This window comes from Maylandia zebra, linkage group LG23, assembly GCF_041146795.1.
Source record: "Maylandia zebra isolate NMK-2024a linkage group LG23, Mzebra_GT3a, whole genome shotgun sequence".
In the NCBI taxonomy this organism is placed as follows: Eukaryota; Metazoa; Chordata; class Actinopteri; order Cichliformes; family Cichlidae; genus Maylandia; species Maylandia zebra.
Window position 1 is genome coordinate 10,445,465 of NC_135188.1, and position 19,249 is coordinate 10,464,713.

General features: G+C 44.5%; 1 protein-coding gene across 2 annotated transcripts; it reads right to left on the reverse strand.

Moving 5' to 3' along the window:
* Positions 1-879: 879 nt before the first annotated feature.
* tmem259 (transmembrane protein 259) lies at positions 880-13,800 on the reverse strand. Of its 2 annotated transcripts, none has more exons than XM_004557035.6 (12): positions 13,353-13,800; positions 9,703-10,040; positions 7,513-7,821; positions 6,159-6,333; positions 5,879-5,989; positions 5,675-5,797; positions 5,439-5,539; positions 5,289-5,346; positions 5,126-5,209; positions 3,409-3,541; positions 3,140-3,239; positions 880-3,062 (listed from the first exon to the last, which is right to left on the reverse strand). In XM_004557035.6, exons 2-12 carry the CDS (start codon positions 9,919-9,921, stop codon positions 2,409-2,411), a joined length of 2,067 nt encoding a protein of 688 aa, XP_004557092.1. In that variant the 5' UTR covers positions 9,922-10,040; positions 13,353-13,800; the 3' UTR covers positions 880-2,408. The 2 variants fall into 2 exon arrangements, with proteins under 2 accessions (XP_004557092.1, XP_012776224.1); XM_012920770.5 differs by having other exon boundaries at positions 6,213-6,333; positions 13,353-13,797.
* Positions 13,801-19,249: the final 5,449 nt, after the last annotated feature.

The window sequence follows — 19,249 nt, forward strand, 5'->3', positions numbered from 1 at the left end:
AGGATGGTGGTCAACCATCCACAGAGAGGTGAAGAAGAAAGAGCAGGCAGGAGTGGGTTTGCAGTTTGCACCCTAACCTGCTGTTATGGTTTGGAAGACGCTCATCATCTTCACCATAAATTCATGAGGTTTTTTTCTGTAACGTCAACACATAGAAAAAAAAATTAAACGCAGAGGTGTCAAATTGTGTGTGAGGAGACAACAGGTCATTTGCTTTAAGAAAAAATCTTTTATTTCAAGAAGGCATTTTAACCTGCAGATGTTATTGACATACAGATGTGAGGAAACACCTGTGAAGTAAGCCTGAAAACATCTATCCTGAGTGGCACTCACAGCGTTAAAGAGGAGCCCGTCTTCAGATTAAAGTCCATTCACTAATTCAAGAACTGAACCGAAGATCAAGTTTAGCTTCAACCGCAAAAAAAAACAAAAACAAAAAGTCACTTTATCGTGTCTGATCAAATAAAGCCACTTAAACTGTTTCAGCTGCTGTTGAAAGTCCTAAAGAACCAAAAGCATGTCTGTTTTTTCTCTTGGTAACTTCCTGCAGGGTTTCTGGTCCAATTAAAAACCACCGAAGCTGCAACCAGATGCCATCAAAACAGAAAACCACCTGAAACTGAGCTGCTGTCAAAAATAACACTAGGTGGTCGAGGTGAAACATGACACTCAGCTCGGCCAGTTTCCTGTTGGACAAAAACAATTCAGCACCTTGGCAAGTTGCCTTTTATTTTGAAAGTATCCATGTATAATGCCTTTTTTCTTGAAAGGTTTCATAGGTAATGAGAAGTTTCACTTCCTGCTGCTGGTGTATGTCATTTCAGAATAAAATCCCTGTGTGTGGATGGTGTGAAAGAAGGGAGGCATTCACACAATGGGTGGCGACCACTGCTTTTACTGGTTTTACTGGTCTGACAGGTAAATACATTTTGATGATCAATAATGAGGCTACAGTCCTCAGCAGAGAGGCACGAAGAAGAACCCCACCCCCCCAGCCAGAGTCACGCTCAGGCTCCGTCTACTTCACAGCAACAAAAACAGACACTCAGAGATCAATTGTTTCTGATATCCAATCAATAATTGATGAAGTTCACCTGATGGGAGGGATCAGTTCCTTTCCCCTCCTACGGATTTGTAGACCATCATTTATCCAAAGAACGCAAACAGGTGTTCACTTTCAAAAACTTGCCACTGTCCCATTGAAGGGACTTTGACCAAAATGCTTTTAAATGCGGCTTCCTGATTGGTTCAGAGCATCTCATGTGTCCCATTCCCCCCAAAATGTGTTTGGCAGATGTCTGAGGGGAGCGGTCAGAGCAAACACGCTGCCATCAGACCCACCGCATCATTCGCCATTTTGATAGATGAACAGATGGAGGAGGCGGAGCGTGAGTGTGACAGTCAGTCATATTCCACAACCAATCAGCTCGCTCAGCTGCTGATAGTCCAAACTTCCTGTTCAATTATTTCCCTCAAGACAAAAGCAGACGAGACAGGGGAAAAAAAAAAAAAAAAAAAAAAAAGCAACTTAAGTTGAGTTTGTGCTTCAGTCTATCAGAATCAATAACTGATCAGCTGATCAATAACTGAAAGGTTGCATCAGACTTCTTGTCTGTAGCTCACTGGCTCCGCCCCCAGGCACACCAGAACTGCTTGGCTTCATCCTTTCAGCCAGCAGCAGAAACCTGATTTTTCTTTATTGAATATTATTGATAATCAGTTAATTATTCAATGAAGTGAAACCACTCAGGCCTGGTGTGTACCATGTGGCAGCAGCTTCCTGCTGTCAGGGCTTATATTATGAAGCTTTTTCCTCTATGGACAAACGGATTCAGGTTTTACATGAAGTCTGAATAAACTCATCACGTAACAACACGTTCATGTTAGAAGGCTTTTCAAGATAAATAAAACGTCTGTTAACGCCATGCATTTTATTTTGAAAATCCTCCGGTAACAGCAGAGCTCTGATGAGCCAATTGATCGATCAGCTTTGTTTGAAGAATCAAAGAAAAGGCTGATGTTTGAGAAAGAGACAGTCGGGTTTATTGATTAGAGGGGGGGGGAAAAAAAAAAAGTTTCTGCTTCAAGCTTCATTTGTTCAGGGTGTTGCTTTCGGTTTCCATGGTGATGGACCTCCAACCTCAGACACCGTCTAAAGAAAAACCATCCATACTCCACCCCCCCAAAAAAACAACAAAAAAAAACAAACAAACAAACAAAACAAAAACAAACAAAAACAAAAAAAAAACCCCAGCAGAATAAATTATCGCATCCCTGCCCTCTGTTCACGTGACCTGCAGGGAGACGCCACCCTCAAGCTAATCAATGAGTTTAAAAATCAAATAAAACCTGTTCATTCGATCAATGAGCTGATCAGCTGTCTCACAGGTGAGGCGATGTCAGTAGCCTCAGGACGGCTGCTGCCGGCAGTCTGCACTCTGTGAGGGGGGACAGTCTGTGTGGGAGGGGCACTCTGAGGGCCCTGCCTCCTCCAAGGCTCCCTCTGCCTTTGAGGGCCCCACATCCTCTGAGGGCCCCACCTCATGCTGCTCTGTGATTGGAGGAGCTGGTGCAGGTTTAAATTCTACAGAAATAGAGTTTGGATCTTGACCTCCAAAGGCTCCGCTCCCACCTAAGGACCTCCCTCCTACTGCTCCCCCTCCCATCCAGAACTCGGCCACCACATTGATCTCAGCTGGCCCCTGATCGCTGCTGGCTCCTGCATCCACTGACGACGTCAGGGCTTCAGTGAGGATGGCAGCTGTGTGAGCGACCCAGTTCAGCTCCGCCCTCACCTCCCCGCTTCCTGAGGCTCCACCTTCCGCAGGGGACGGAAGGGAATCTGTCTGAGGCCCTGGCTCAGCTCCACTGGTCGGCCCTGGTTGGGGGGCATTGGCGGGTCCCGTTCCAGCGGCGGCAGTGCCAATGTTGTTGTTGAGGTTATCCTGCAGAGCCGTCTGGTTCTGACCAGCCTGCTGGTTCTGCAGGAGCATCTCCTGGATCCGGATCTGCTGCAGGATTGCCGGAAGCTCGTAGTGATGGAAGAAATAGATCATGGAGTGCTGCGAGAGGACAAAAATGTTAGATTTACTGTCTGAGGGGAGGGGCTTAGCACAGGCATGAGGATGACGACACTTACCTGGATGAAGAGCCAGGAAGTGACGAGGGCGAGGCTGCTGTACTGGCCATTGAAGCGGTAGTGGTAGGCGTAGAAGGCGAAATGGTAAAGGTAGAAGAACCTGCAGGGAGAACAGATCACATGATCAGTCTTGAAGGTCTGCAGGCTGACAAGAGACATTCACAATAAAAATGGTCAAAGCCCGATTGATCTGTTTATTGATCAAATGACCAGGAACCCTTTTAACTTAATTCTGTAACCATGACCTCACACACAGAAAGTGACCTCACCTGAGCCAGTGGCGTTTGCTGGTGTTTGTGTGGCAGCAGATGGCGTCGTACTGATCTGCCAACCACACGATGAGGATAATGTAGAATGCAGTTGTTGTGTCATTGAAGAACTCTGACATGATGGCCTCCATGCCTGAGACAGAAAGTGACATCACAGGTCAGCTTTAAATGTAAGCCACACCCCCCCAACCAAGGCTAACGTCCATCCAGTCTGTTTACAAACATTTTTTAATTTGACGCTCGTTTTTATTGCCAGGAACCTTCAGTACTTTGACTTTAATCTTTATTGAAACTGAACAAACAGGATCCCAAAAAAACAACAAAAAAACAAAACAAAACATCAGGTCACTACAGAGTGTCGGTACAGCAGAGTCACGAGCTGCTCTGAGATCAGCCGACTGACAATCAGGCCTGAGCAATCTGTGATTGACAGACGCAGCTACACAAACAAGCTCAATAAAAGCTTTAAAAATAAAAAAAAATATATATATATATATATATATATATATATAGATAGTCACACGACTCCAGTGTAAGGCTGCTAACACTGGAGTCATGTGACCTCTCACTTTTGTAAAGTGAGCAAGCTAGCTGCAGCATTTTGGACTGACTGTAAACAGCATCACAGCAGACATGCAGGCCCTAACCTGCACAGTACCTGCTCACCTTAGATCAGATTTCTATGTAGCGCTGAGCAAGTTTAAATTCAGTTATTTTTAATCTTTACTATCAAACCATAGTTTTTATTCTCTCGCTGCTTTCTATTTATTTATTTTATTTTATTTTATTTAGAAAGATGCCAGATTATAGCCTTGGGCTAATTTCCATCTGCAGACCCTCTGGCAGGTTGGTGTTAAACACAAGTTAGTAAAAACATACAGAGACATTATTTACAGGTCATGTGACAAGGACAAAAACAGTGATCACATTATACTAGAACCAACAATGACAAGAAGAGTGGACACAGAGGACAATATAGATAACAATAACGGAAACACATCAATTATATTGCACAAACCCCAGTATTGCACATGCCCTGACTGTCCTGATATTGCACTGACCCATTACACTAATAGTCGTTTCCTTTTTTGTAACACAATAACTCTTTTTCACGTCCAATATAAAGCATGATTATTAAACATGATCACATGTTTGTGTGTCCCTCAGCCGCCCTTTTAACTGACTCTTAAAGATGGGTAGACTTGTACTTTCCCTCACTGACAGTGGAAGACTATTCCAGAAGCTCACTCCCTGATATGACAGAGCATTCTGTGAAAAGTAAACTAAAAAGTATTTACTCAGCCATAAAACTACTGACTGGAATTAAGATGCTTGTGTCCAGATTAACCTAAGATGTTTCTGAGGAATTTATCACATCATTTTCACAACAGTGTTGCATTTTACTGATATATTTTTATAATCTTTAAAGATTTTTATAACCCTTTGATAACATCTCTGGAGCAGGGGGAACACTTTTCTTTGGTAGAGGAGTCATATGAGCTATGAAATACCCCTCTATGATTTGTCAGATGCTGCCACCCTTTGATGTGAAGGGGCACGTGGGCCTGGGTTGATAACAGGCCCCACGCAGCCGCTTATCCTGACTGCCAGTGTTAGGGTAAGGGAAGCCAGATAACGGAAAGAACTCGGCCACGCGTCAGGACCCAGGTGACAGAGGTTCAGAAGCGTCCTCAAACAGAATGGGATCTGGACTCACCTACGAGGGCCAGGATGACAGTGAGCAGAGGGGCTGCTGGGAAGGCAATGGTCATGTTCATCTCCAACATCTGCAGGAGGTCAACTGTAGGGGGTGAGAGAGAGTCAGAATAGACCTGAGGCTCGGGTTCAAAGGTCAACACTGAATGGTATGAGGAACTGACCAATGAAGACGAAGATCTGGTGGTGAGAGTATCTGAGCAGCATGGACACCGACAGAGTCTGAAACGGAGAACGCGAGACTCAGTCGTGACATCGTGCGACTGAACGAACCCGAACGATCAGTGTGGGTCATTTACTGTATTTGTACTTACAAATATGACCATAATGACAAAGGCGGCCAGGTAGGAGGTCCTGGCCATCCACATGCTGACAAAGCGGTAATGCTCACCGGAGACCACGTTCCTCAGGAATCCTGCAGAGAACCACACAAACACCTGAGCTGTGTCACATGACTGGAAGTAAACACCTGCTCTCTAAATCCAATCAGTGAATGTAGCATCACACCAAAGTGCCCTGCCCCACCCTCCATTTACAGCGCCCACCCCACCTTTATTCTCCTCATTCTCGGCGAGCGCCTTCACGCTCGACATCAGGATGTCATCGTAGCCCAAAAACTCATCGAGCAGGAAACGACTGAAGCCATCTCCGAAACACTCGTCCTTCATCGGATCTGCAAACAGACACAGACGCGGTTAGGGTGTGCAAGTTGGCCAACGCTGAGGTCATGTGACACGGCGGCTCAGAGTCTGACCAAGTGTGACGACCATGACAGGGATGTTGAGTCTCTGTCTGGTGCTCTGAGAGAGGCGCAGGAAGCCATACTCCAACGAGTACTCCACGATGTACTCCTCCTGAGGCCACACTGCGACAATGAACAACAAAGTAAACAACCACATCAGAAAAACACAAAAATAAATACATACAATCTTAAATTGTGAAACATTAAACAGCTAAGCAGGTGTTTCTGGACTGAATAAGGAGGCGGAGTTAAAGGAGGTGAGGTGGCAGGGGTGGGGTGGAGAACGGTTTACCTGCTCGGGTCATCATCTCCAGCTCAGACACTGAGTCCTGCAGCGGCTGCATACCTTTAGTGGTCTGGCTAAACGAGACGTCCTGGCTGTCGTTGGCTCCTCCTCCTCCTGAAGCTCCTCCTCCTCCTGCACCAACCAGAGATGGCTTCAGGCGGGGCTCGATGTCCAACTCAAACTGCAGCAGGACAGCAAAAGGTTTTGAGGGTCATTTCTGCTTTTAATCTGAGAGTATCCAGGGAGTAATATGAATACTGGCGGTCATCACATTACTCTGGCTTGAGGGAGTGCAGTCAATGGGACACTGAGCAACGCTCATCACAAACCCCAACTGTGGGTTTCATACAAAAGGCTCCCGGTACCCTGTTGTTGCTAAGGAAACGTGTATTCACCAACCAGTTTGCAAGTAGTTGCAAACTGGCTGGTGAATACACATTTCCTTACACATTTTGTTCCACCAAAAACATCCCTTTGATTGCTGACCTCCGACAGAACACGGCGATGGGAGGAAGACAGGACGAAAGAGTCATTTGGAGGTTGTAGTAGTTGTGTTCTTCCAGCGATCGGGATCAGTGCAAGATCCCGACTCGGGGCCCGTGTGCGCAAGGCCTGAAGTAGCCAATAGCAGTTTAAAGTTCACCTGAGTCAGGTGTTCGGGGTAGTTAAGTCCCCAGATACACAGAACTACTCTGAGCTCACACACCACCAGAGGGCACACCTGCCAACAAGTGTTTTACCGCCATCCTCTTATTACTACTTTTCGTTTCTATTGGAAACCCAAAATCTGTGTGACTCTCAAACTTTATGAAGACCCACACACACACACTAAACACTTCTGACTCACAGGGAAAACAAGAAGTGACATAAGCAGAGGATTTAGAACTCGCTGCAGCTCTGCAGGACCAGGATGCGAACGTGATTCAGAATTCTGATGCTAAAGAGGAAGCGCTGTTAAGGTCTGTCACTTCCTTTCAGCTCACCTGCTCCAAGCCAAGCTTGTTTACACCTGTGCAGGTGAGCTGGCTGTCTGATGCTGTGGTTTAACACTAGAATCACCAACACCAGTGATGGCAACGACATCATTTCTGTTAATTTTCTTCTAAATTTAAGTAAAATTTGAAAAAAAAAAAAAAAACAAACAAACAAGTATTTAAGGTTAATTTTAGGGATTTTATTAGTTTTATAAATTTATATATATTTTCATTACAGATTTTAAAGTTCAAATACAAAAAAGAATAAACAGAGTACAACAAATAACATCTAACACATCTAAAAAATCCAACTATTACAGACGAACGTTATCAAAGTTCAATGTGTGTGCATGTGAGAGAGAGTGAGAAAAAGTGAGAGAGATCACCTGCACTGAGCTGTTGTCAAACATCTCCACAGTCATCTCCTCCTCTTCCACTTCTTCGTCGGGCAGCATCGCAAGGCTGAGCCCGCCCATTGCCAGCCCCCCTCCTTCCTCCTCGGCATCCAGCTCATCATGGAGGCTCGCCGAGTCGTAGTGCTGAAGGAAGATGGGTGCCCGGCTCGAGTTTCTCTGGATCTCAACCCGCAGGATGCCGTCACGGGGCCAGCGCTCCCTTACCACCTCTAGACAGTTGATGGGTGAGCGAGAGAAGGCAATGTGGATGTAGGCAAGGATGAAGAGGACGAAGAGTGCCTGAGGACGGGTTAGAGAGATGTCAGCGAGCGCTGGTTGTGTCACCGTAATCTCATTTCTGCATCAGTGAGTCTCTCACAGCAACCAGAGTTTATAAAATACGTCACCAATAAAATAAAAACTAGGGGTGCAACGATACACAAAATTCACGATTCGGTTCGATACTTTGGTGTCATGGTTCGATTTTTTTTTTCCCCCCATACAAAAAAAATGTTCATGCCTTTTTAATTTGTCATTTATTAAAATTATAAATATATATTTTAACTCAAAAGTGCAGTTTTTAAATTTAATGTTGCTGAAACAACAAAATAATTAAAATAATAAATCTGATCGAGAAATCACTCAGCTTTGGAAAAGAGAGTTTATTACAGAGAAATGGCTCTTTCCAAAATAAAAGCTATACTATACGCTTCTTCTGGGCTATATTCTCAGCAGCATATTAAACATATCAGGTCCCCATAAGGAGAATCATGTGCTAATGGCTGTCTAAATGACTCGGGTAAAGTTTGTAACATGCGTGCTTGTTGTTTTTGTCTGCTTCCACTTGTCTTTGCACTAGGATGATGTCGGTGTAAACGTGCAGTCATATTCGTTGTGTTCCCACTAGTGCTGTCAGCGTTAATCTCGTTAAAATGACATTAACGCCATAACGCGGCAAATCTCCGTTAACGAGTTACCGCGGCTCGCCCCGTGCGTGGGGCTGGACAGCGTTAGCACGTTAGCACGTTAACAAGCTAACTGCGCTAACGCACTAGTTCCCACCAATTGATGCATTGCGTGGCACATCCGACATACTGTTTTACTTTTGTCCATGATGCGCTTACCATCAGGGTCATGCTTCACATGAAAACCAAGATAGTTCCAAACGCCAGATCTGAATGAGGGTGGGGGAGGTTCAATTTCGGGTAGCGTTGAGGTAGTTGCCATGTTGCAACGAGCTTAGCTTCTGTCTTGCTAGCTTGTGCTGCGCTCATTGGATCTGCACTGACAGTGCAGCCTAGGCGGAGTAGTCGAATGCAGATCCACCGAGCGCTCAACACAGACAGCATCGTCAGAAGAAAAGTTGATAAAATAAATAACATTTTTGTATTGTTCGATACATATGCGTACCGAACCGAAAGCACTGTATCGAATGGTTCAATATCGATACGAGTATCGTTGCACCCCTAATAAAAACAATAAAATGTACACATCAAAATCAATAAATGTCCTCTGATCAAAGAAAGTAAACATCTGGAACCTGTCTGCAGAGTCACCAAAGACCCTTCCTCTGTGGGTTAGCAATCGTTTCTGGTCTCTGTGTAAAGCAATTCTGCTGGCTCCTCACAGCTTCACCTACATCATTCGCAACATAAACCTGCCCACTGAGCATGCTCAAATGTCTGAGACAACGCTCTGTAAGGACACCGCTGACTCCACAGAGGAACCAGCTTGTATCGGGACCCTGTCCCCTACCTCATTCACGCTACTAAAGGAACAGGCTGCTGGGAGACTTCCCATAATACTCTAAGGGTTTCTTCTCCACTTCCTGCCACCCCCAACCCACTTCCCTTGCTGAGCCTGGCTCTATTGTAGATAGAACTTCCTTCTAACAGGTTCTTCCCCTCCACTGTGCTGTTATACCACGTGCTGCTCAGATGTGGGTCATCTGATCGTCTAGGTTTCCTCTTCTGTTTTGCAGACTTTACGTTGCAGAATAAAAGCATGTAAATAAAGTTTAACTGAATTATTTGTGGAGAGGAGTCACCTGAAACATCTGTGATCACCTGAAACACCTGACCATTACCAATACTGTGACGTGTTCCTGAGATCACTATTCAGAAACAGACTGACTGATCAGTAATGTGATTACATCCTGCTGACAGGTGAGCTGTGCCCCACCTTGAGCAGAACGAAGAACTCAAAGACCCTCCTGAAGGACGGAGGGAATAGGCGTGCGTAGGTGACGGCCATCTTGAAGAAGAGCGCATGGAAGAGGCGGTCGCGGACATTGATGAGGGGGTTCTGGTTCAGGTTGGGATTGCGGAGGCGGTTGGGTCCCATGTTGTTGTTGTTGTTGTTAAGCGGGACATTGTTGTTGTTCGCCTGGTTCTCCGACATGGCTGCGATTGCCCGTCGTTTCTGCTCGTGCTCAGAACTCACCACCGCCAATGACGACTCTAGGTCAACATGGCTGCTACTGCGTCCTCAGAGCGAAGGTCAAGACCTGAGTGCCGCACCTGGAACACACAGATGAACTCACTGATGACTACAGTCAGGGGGCAGAGCCTCAACCACCTCTGAAAACAGATCATTAAGGGATTTAGGTTCTCAGCTCAGAGCTGCAAACAATCAGTCACCTTTATTCCGATCAATAACTTTACACTAAACACAAGTATTGATTAACATGGCTTGTTTAGATAAAGTCATCTCAGTAATCACCAACAACCGATCCAACCTTTCATCCAATCAGATGACATGAGATCAATAACCTGCAGGTATTTTTATTTTTATTTTTTTTTAAATCAGATCAAAGAAACCGAGACACTGATGATCTAATCTCTGTGCTTTAGGAGCTGAACCTGCTTGACACCAAAAGCCATTAGAGGTGTCAGCATCTGACCAATCACAGTTAGTGTTCAGTGCGCTGTCAAAGTGGCTGATTTTAGTACAGAGAAAGACTGAGCTGAAGAACTTAACCCCCACCTCCCCACGGCAGTACTTTATTTTTTCTCAGCACTGCAGAGTCTGTACCGAGCAAGGCTAGCAAAGAGAACTGATACCAAAAACTATCGATTACTTTCCTCTGCATCAATAACAGCAGCGTCAGCCTCAACTTCTCGAGCTGACACAGCTCCTCCCATCACTAGCAGCAGGTGGACAGTAGTAAACCTGGAGAAGCACCTCAGAGACTGTCAGTCCATCTTTAGGAGGAATTTCATGAATTCAGAGAAGCTCCTATTTTATTAAACATTTACCTGCCTGCGACACGTTAGTGTTAGGATTAGCTCTTTCCCCATCCTAACTGTTATCATTAAGCTAGGAGATGACATTAAAGTGGGAGTGAGGCAGGAAACAGACAGGCTTAATTTAATGACCGCTAGGGATGAGAATTGTAAAGGTTCTTGTAAAAGGACCAGTTCCCAGTTGTCCAATTCCTTAGAATTCCAGGACCTATCGATTCCGCTTACGGATTCTTGTACTCACACTACGATCAGCTGATTTCAGTTCTTGTGTCAGAGGAAAATAGCAGCTCAGTCGTAATCGTAATTATGAGACATTGTGTTTCAGGTCATTTTAAGGAGTAACATGAAAGTAACGTAACGAGCAGTGTTGGGCAAGTTACTGTGAAAAAGTAATTATAGTTACTAGTTACTACTTCAAAAAAGTAACTGAGTTACAAGATTCTAAAAGTAATTAATTACTTGAAAAGTAACTATTGCGTTACTTTAAAAAAAAAAAAAAAAAAAAAAAAAAGTTTAACCCTCTGGAGTCCAGGGTATAATTGGCCATTTTTGACTACTTTTGATGTTTTCCCCTACATTTCACCTTTAAAAACTATTTACTTTGCCTGTATCATTCTCTTCAGCACAACCTCATGTGTCTGGATTTACAGTTATGTTTTCATTTTGACATACTGTATTAACACAATTGAACACCGTGTATATATTGTTTATCATCACTCTGGTTTTACGTGGCCTATCAACACAATTTAAAACCTGGTATATATCACCTTGTTGCTTTGTCATCTTAAAGTGGTCGTGTGATTGGCTTACCATGACTACTTTATTCTTCCACAGCCAAACAGCAGCACTCATGCGATTGTTTTGCCTCCTTAGCTCCAGGTATTATGCCAAAAAGTGATCGTCGGGCAGAAAGTGACTGCCGCCTGCGGGAACGTGCAGGCGGCAGTCACCGCATTTTCTTGTTAGTAACGGTGTTGTAACGATAGGAATAGTAATTACTTAGATTAATCGTTACTGAAAAAAAAGTAACGCCAATACTTGTAACGCCTTTATTCCCATCACTGGTAACGAGTAATGTAATGAATGACCTTCTCCAGAGAGTAATTAAGTCACACATTACATAGCTTTTAAGGAAAGTATTCTGTGTAATATGAGTAATAGATTACTTTTGAGTAATGACTCCAGCACTGATCATAACAAAGAAAGGATCATGGACAGTCAACATGGACAAACATGTGACCCACAGTGTGCAGTTAATGTGCATGACTAATGTCTTTGATATGGTGGAGACTCTCAAAGCACAGCCAATAAGGAATCAAATCAATAAGTAATATCAATAATGGAATCAGAATTGCTAAATTCTTATAAATCTTCATCCCTAGTAACAGCAATAGTAAATAGTGAATAAGCCCATCCTAAAAACACAAGCAGTGAAATGACAGTGACAGATCAGTAGGAAACACGAAGTAGCAGAACTGCACCTGAGTGTGCACGTCAGGATCGCTTCTTCATTTCATCTTCTCCCCTCCCAGCATCCAAAATCCGAGCTTCACATTGAGTCCGACCAGTATTTCTTACTACCGTGATTTCACGGGTAAAGGGGGCTGTTTTTAGAGGTTTAGATGTTTTCTGAGGGAACACTTTTAAATTCCTTCATGAAGGAAACTCCTGGAGCTCAGGTGAGCTCAGACTGATGATGATGATGATGGATAAGCTGTGGCAGCAGGTCAGGAGGTCTGCAAAAACCACAGACTGAGATCATCAGGATCTTCTGCATCCTCCAGCTGCAGCCTGACGATCTCCAGGTGAGACACCACAGACCAGCTTATCCCCCCCACCGGTACATGTAAATACTGATGACCTCAGGAAAAACATCTGAGACATGTGGTCCTTCAGCATCGGGTCAGCTGACTCATGTCTCCATTAATCTCACCTGTGAGCCACACACCTGAGGCCGCTCTCAATGACAGGTGTGAGAGGCTGTTCTTAGTGCGGGAACCTCAGCAGCCGCCCCCTCCTGGACATCAGAGAGCATGCAGCTCTACATCTTTATTTACAGTCTGTGAGGTCTCAGGTAAAACAGGAAGTGGCGTTTAGTGACTTTTTGCCATGAAAACAGCAGGATTGGGACCATAGGGCCACCATAACAAGACTTTGAGGGTCTCAGGCTGTGACATGATCGTTTGCCAGGTGACCAGCTCAGGATTGCAGGGGACTCCTGGACATTGAAGAACATGCAGCTACCTGTGAGAGTGGGAGGAACCTCTGAGCTCAGTCTGATCCTCACTAACTTCCTGTCTGAATAAAGTTTAACGAAAATAAATAAAGTTTCTCACTGCTCCACTTGCTGCACCTCAGGACAGGTGATGTGATCAGCTGATCGTCAGCCCGGAAATGTGGTGTGTGTGTGTGTGTGTGTGTGTGTGTGTGTGTGTGTGTGTGTGTGTGTGTGTGTGTGTATATTCTGATCAGCTGATCCTGATTGGCAGGCTCAGGTGTGTGGTGCTGCTTCAAGCAGATTACCCCCGCCACCCCGCGTGTGTAATCCATAGACACCCTCACCAGCGGCAGGTGACGCTGACTCACCTGTGCGCGGCCTCGTCGTTGTTTCTCTCGCTTACCCACGAACGCCACAGTTAGCCGTTAGCAGCGCTAGCAGCAGGGTTAGCTCTGCGGCTAAAGGCGGAGTCCGGAGGCAGCCGGATCGGACAGAACCGGGAGCCGTCTCGATCCCAGCCGACAGGTGAAGGGACGGAGGGTCCGGGTGCACGGAACCGGAGCACGAGGTGAGCTCAGAACCCGGAAACTGTGGCTAAACTGCGGCTAACACAAGCTAACAGAGGGTAAGAGTCTGACTACTGTCAGCGCGTCACTGAGACCGGAAATATACGTCCTAATACCGGAAGTAGTGAACCCCGGTTGAAGGTTCTTATATCCCTGAGCGCTGCCTGGCAGGCGCCTCGTGCTGGTCGAAAGCTTCAGCACGTTTATTAACGGTGAACAGCTGATATGTCACTGGTTACAGAGTCCAAAAACTGGGATTGAGCTGATGGAGGAGCCTCGGATGAGAAGGTGAGGGAAGAATCACAGAAGTAAGTTAAATGATGTGAGGCTGTGATCAGCTGACCTGCTGTTCTATGTGGATCTGAGACGTCACACTGAACAGCTGTTCTGCATCAGCCAATCACTGTAGAGTAACCAGCACTGAGCTGCCTGTACGGCGTGTTCTTCATATAACAGATCTAATGTCTGATTAAGACCTCTGAACAGCACATGGGAGCTTCTCTCAGAGACCCTGAGTATGTGTAAATACAGCAGCTGGACTCTCAGACCTGATGTGTGGCAAACTGCACATACACAGTTTGTGTTGCTCATATTTGCTGAGCTGACTAATTACCTCACACTTAAACATTACACAACTTCAGCTCCTGTCACACGTTTCTATATGTGAATGTTTCACTGGGACGAGATGAAGACGTGACGAAGCTGATGTCACACATCAGCATTACTTAACAGGTGTCTCCATTGCTGTCACTGGAAGCTAACTGATCGACTGGTTCACACATATTACAATGTAATCAGATTTAACCGTTCATTAACTGAAGGTGTTGGGTTGTTCCCACCCACTTTGACAAGGTGAACTCTGCCCATCAGGATGGAGGTCGCTCCATCAAGCAGAACAATAAAACATCTTCATACTTCATACTTTAGCTGATTGAGCAGGTGGGGGAACCCTAGGATCTGTGTGGGGAAAATACTCCGCTCACAATCATTTCTATTGACAGCTCCAACAGATTTTCTTAGTGTTTGAATTGTTTTACATTTATTGATTTAAAAGTGACAGTGTGTATTAATGAACATATATCAATGCAAATATACCAGATTTAGCCAAAGCTACTTTTCATCTGTAGTCCCTGACAGGTCAGACAAAAACTATAAATAAGAAATTTAGCACACCTTCAGACAAAGTACAACAAAGTAGCGCTAACAACAAATCCGTAAAGTTATGTACAGGCTGTGATCAGCTGACTGGCTGCTCTTTGTGGATTTACACACCTGAATTCAACCAGATGTGAGCAGATGTTTTGCAGCTGTCTCGGCTGATTTCTACATTAACAGTATACTGAATGCCGTCTTTATACCAGACAGTATAAAGTTGGTATAACAATTGAATTCAGTGAACGAATCTAAACATCATCATCCTAAATGTAAATTAATTTCTATTGCTGAACACTGACCACCACAGCACCACAGCAAAGTGCTTTACTGTGAATTCACCACAGTACTGCAAAGTAACCTGTTTATCCTACACAAAACTCCCCAGAATTGTCAGACAATATTTGAATAACACAAAATTAGTATACTTAGTTTGTTTTGCAGGAAGTTTCACTAAATGAAAATACATAATTTATAAAAACACATCAAAAACAATATGTGATTAAACACGAGGACTTGCATGTAAGCTTTATATGAGCAGTCCTTTTCTTTAAATCTAACCTCTCTTTCTACTCTCCTCTGTCTTTTTTTTCTTATCTTTCTCCATCTCTGAGTGAAGTTAGCTTTCTTTTCTCTCCCTGTGAGATACAGAAGCTGGACCTTTAACTAGCAACATAGCTCAGAGTTTGAAAGCATGGATCTATCCATTAGTGCCCAGGCTGCTGCTGCTGGTGATGGTGTGAGGGCCACGCTCCATCATCTCGAACTAGTCTGTTAAACATGATGATGAGTTAGCCGCACTGCCATAGTCACCAAACTCAGCCCAATAGAGCACTTTCGGGATGTGATGAAGTGGAAATTCCCATCATAGGTGTAACAGCTGTGTGATGATGATGTCATGTCAACATGGACCAAAATCTGTGAGGAACATTTCCAGCAGCTTCTTGAATCTGAGCCAATCTGAGTTAATCTGAGTTACAGCAGCTCTGAAGGAAAAAAAGAGTCCAACCTGGTACTAGCGAGGTGTACTGATGCCTGGTCTCTCTTGGAAATGAGATTTTTAATCTCAATGAGATTTTTTACCTGGATAAATAAGGGACTAATAATGTGGCCAGTGATTCATCAATTTTTCCTGAAATAGACTGAAGATGTGAAATCCTCAAACCTGAGATACTCATTACTCTTGTCATCTTTCATCATCATCCTCAGACATCAGAAACAGGGCAGGTGTTTAACTGTCAGAACGAAAACTCTTTTTAAACTTTATTCTAGGTCAGAAACTCTGAGGTTTCACATCAAAGTTAATTCAAATTTAAATTTTATTTTTCACATACACAATCATACACAGTACGACATGAAGTGAAATCCTTATTGCTGTGCAATTCCCGACCAAATAGAAGAACAAAACTAAAGAAATTAAAATGCAAATCAGCAGAGTGCAGATTGACTGTGAACAGTCAAAAATACAGTAATTGAGGTATGTTATTGAAGTGAATTATATGAATTCAGATGAAGCTTCACAATCAGGTGAGATTACCTGGAGGCAAATAGACACAGGAACTGAAAGCTTCAGTCTCCAGATTCATCACAGTCAGTCATGATTAGCAAACCTGATCTAGTTATGCTGCTGTAGACTCTCATCCTCTCTCTGTACCTTTCTGCAGGTGGGCCTCATGGTTTCTGACTCCACCCCTTGTCCTTTACAAAGAGGGTGTCTGCTGTGAGCTGACAGTGTGTAAATGAAGTTTAATTGAATGACATCACAGCATGACTGATCACTGATTGATTCCTCCCTGGACAGAAGCTGTGTTTCCACTGTCAGACTGAAGGGGGCGCCATCTGTCAGCAGAAAACATGATCAGGACACACACACAAACACACACACACATTTTCCCAGTCTCTGTTGCCTTGGTAACACCCTGGCTGCTGGATGGCCTCCAGGAAATGAAGAGTGAGACAAGATGAGTGGGAGGGAGGTGTGTGTGTGTGTTCATCCTGGTTTGATTCTAGTCGGAATTTTTGAACTGAGGTCCTGCAGAGACAAAATTTGTGATGAACGTCTGTATCCAGCAGGGGCGCCTAAGCCATCCACAGAGAGGTGAGGAAGTGCAAGCAGGGTTGAGCAGGTGGAGATTAGTGTCAGGGTGATTCATGATGGAAGGATAGCAGCAAGACTGAAAGGGAAGGTTTAAAGATGGCGGTGAGACCTGATGTGATGAACAGGATCAGAAATGAGTCCATCAGACAGGCGGCTCAGAGTCAGAAAGACTGAGAGAGGCATGTATGTGCAGAGGAAGGAGGGTGGAGGATGGAGATGGAGCTTCAGGGAGGGGGAGAAGAGGAAGAGTTCAGAGGTTCATGGATGTAGTGAAGGACATGGAGAGGGTCGGTGTGACAGGAGGAGATGGAGACATGAGCGACTATCAGGACTGCTAAAGGAGGGAGTGATGTGTGTGTTTGTGTGTTAGATCTTATCTCAACACCACTGTTGCCATGGAAACTGCATAATGAGCTGAAGGTGCAGGACATTAGGCAGCTTGTTTGTATGTGTGATTGGTTCTGCTATTGATCCTTGAAGCTCTGTGAGACAGATGAGGTCACCTGACTCACCTGAGCGCGGACCTCAGTGTCTCCAGCCTGCTCAATTCTCATGAAGCTGACTGACACCACCTGTAATTCTCCTGTAACCCTGAGGCCCCTCCCTGGGCAACTTAACCACCATCTGCACCCTAACCTGTGTGATCTTAATGTCTCGTATGATGATGTGGGGCAATGCCGGTATTCACCGACACAAATGTAACTGCATGCAATTTTCTAAAAACCAACAGCTTTTAGATTTTAAGAAAATTCCAGGTTTTCCAGGCCGGCCATGACACTGCACTGTGGTGACAGGAAACAGCTGCCACATACAAAGGTTGTATGTGGCAGCTGTGGAAGTTGTGGAGGTTGAGGTTGAACACCCGTGACTCCCCATCAGCAATCTGCCTCAGAAGAGCTAAAACACACTAGCTGTGTCTGGACCTAAACTCCGCTGCAGGTCCATATATCAAACGATCACTATGGCATTACTGAGAGTTGAAAAACTGTCTAAAGTCTTTCATCTTTAATAAAATGATCAGCGTTCTGCTCTACCAGGTGGAACAATTGAGTTTAACATCCAGGCATCCATGAAAACGGAATTTATGCCATTTAACGGAGTTAGAAGTTAGCAGGGAGTTAGCTCGCTAGCTTCTATCTAAATACAATATAGCATGTCCTGACTGCGGGGTTTTAGAAACAAATTAAAACGTACAGCTCTGTTATCACTTCCAGCATAAATGAAGACAGAAAACTAAAAAGCAGTGACGTTTGTAGGGTTACTGAAGTTGGGCTAGCTGGTATATAATGATGTGCTACGTGACTGCTAGCGACACAGCTATGTTAGCATAATATAAACAAGCTAACTTTTTTTCCACTCGATAAAAGTTAACGTGAGTGTTCTCGGTGGTCAGGAACAAATGTAATCGCATGGCAGGATGCTGTAAAAGGACCAAACTTCAGCCAGGAGAACAACTGAGATAATCCATCCACAATACGAGGTTAGTCATTCATATACTGCTGCAAGGGCTGGGCTGTAGTTACATCCTAAGGTTTTAAAAACTGAGCTTAAATAAATGATTAGGGTAATAAAAGCCGAGGGAGATCAACAGTGATCACTGACTGTTTTAGGAGCTTTTTGAGATCAAATAGAAGAAAATACATAACATTAAACATGTTAACAACACAAAAGCCATATTAAACGCAGACTACTTTAGGCCCGGAAGTAGGATTCGTCGCGTCATCACTGAACAACCGGATAGAGGGTTTTCACCTACGTCACGTTCTGGGCGGTAACCCACATGCGCGGCCATATTGGAGGCACTCGGAGGTAAACACTGAAATGGATCAATGTCCGAAAGCACAGAAAAGCTCCTCAAAATGCGTTATAGATGCAAAGGCATACAGGAAAGGACTTGGTCCGCAGGAAAGGGCACAATATTTGTTTAAGGTTTATTGGTGGTGGTGCAGATCCATACGAGTTGGCTCCTTTGTCTTGGATCAATGACGACCCGAAAAGTCTTCTGTCTATTGCGTATCCTGATATCATCAACTACCTGGTTTTCTTGCCGAGCCTATACACAGGGGAAGACTTTAAATCTTATAAAAGTTTGGAGGCCTATAACCAGATGGTGTGTGGATGGGTGAGGGAGATGCAGTATCAAGTCATCAGCGACAGATGGCAGTGCTCTGGCCTTGCTGGTCTCTCAGCACTAATTGGTCAGTTTAAGGAAATGCCCCATGAGACCAAAACCTCCAGGAAGCTCAAATGATGGAGAGACTGAGAGAGGATGAAATAGGAAATTAACAAGTTGACAAAGACTCTGAGGGATGTCTTCATCACATCATCTGTGGAAAAGTTAGTGCAACACACAAACGGCTTCATCCTCTGCATACCAGGAAACAACCCGGATTAACAATTATTACTGAGAGCCACGATGGCATCATTGGAAGAAAAGAGGAAGACACAG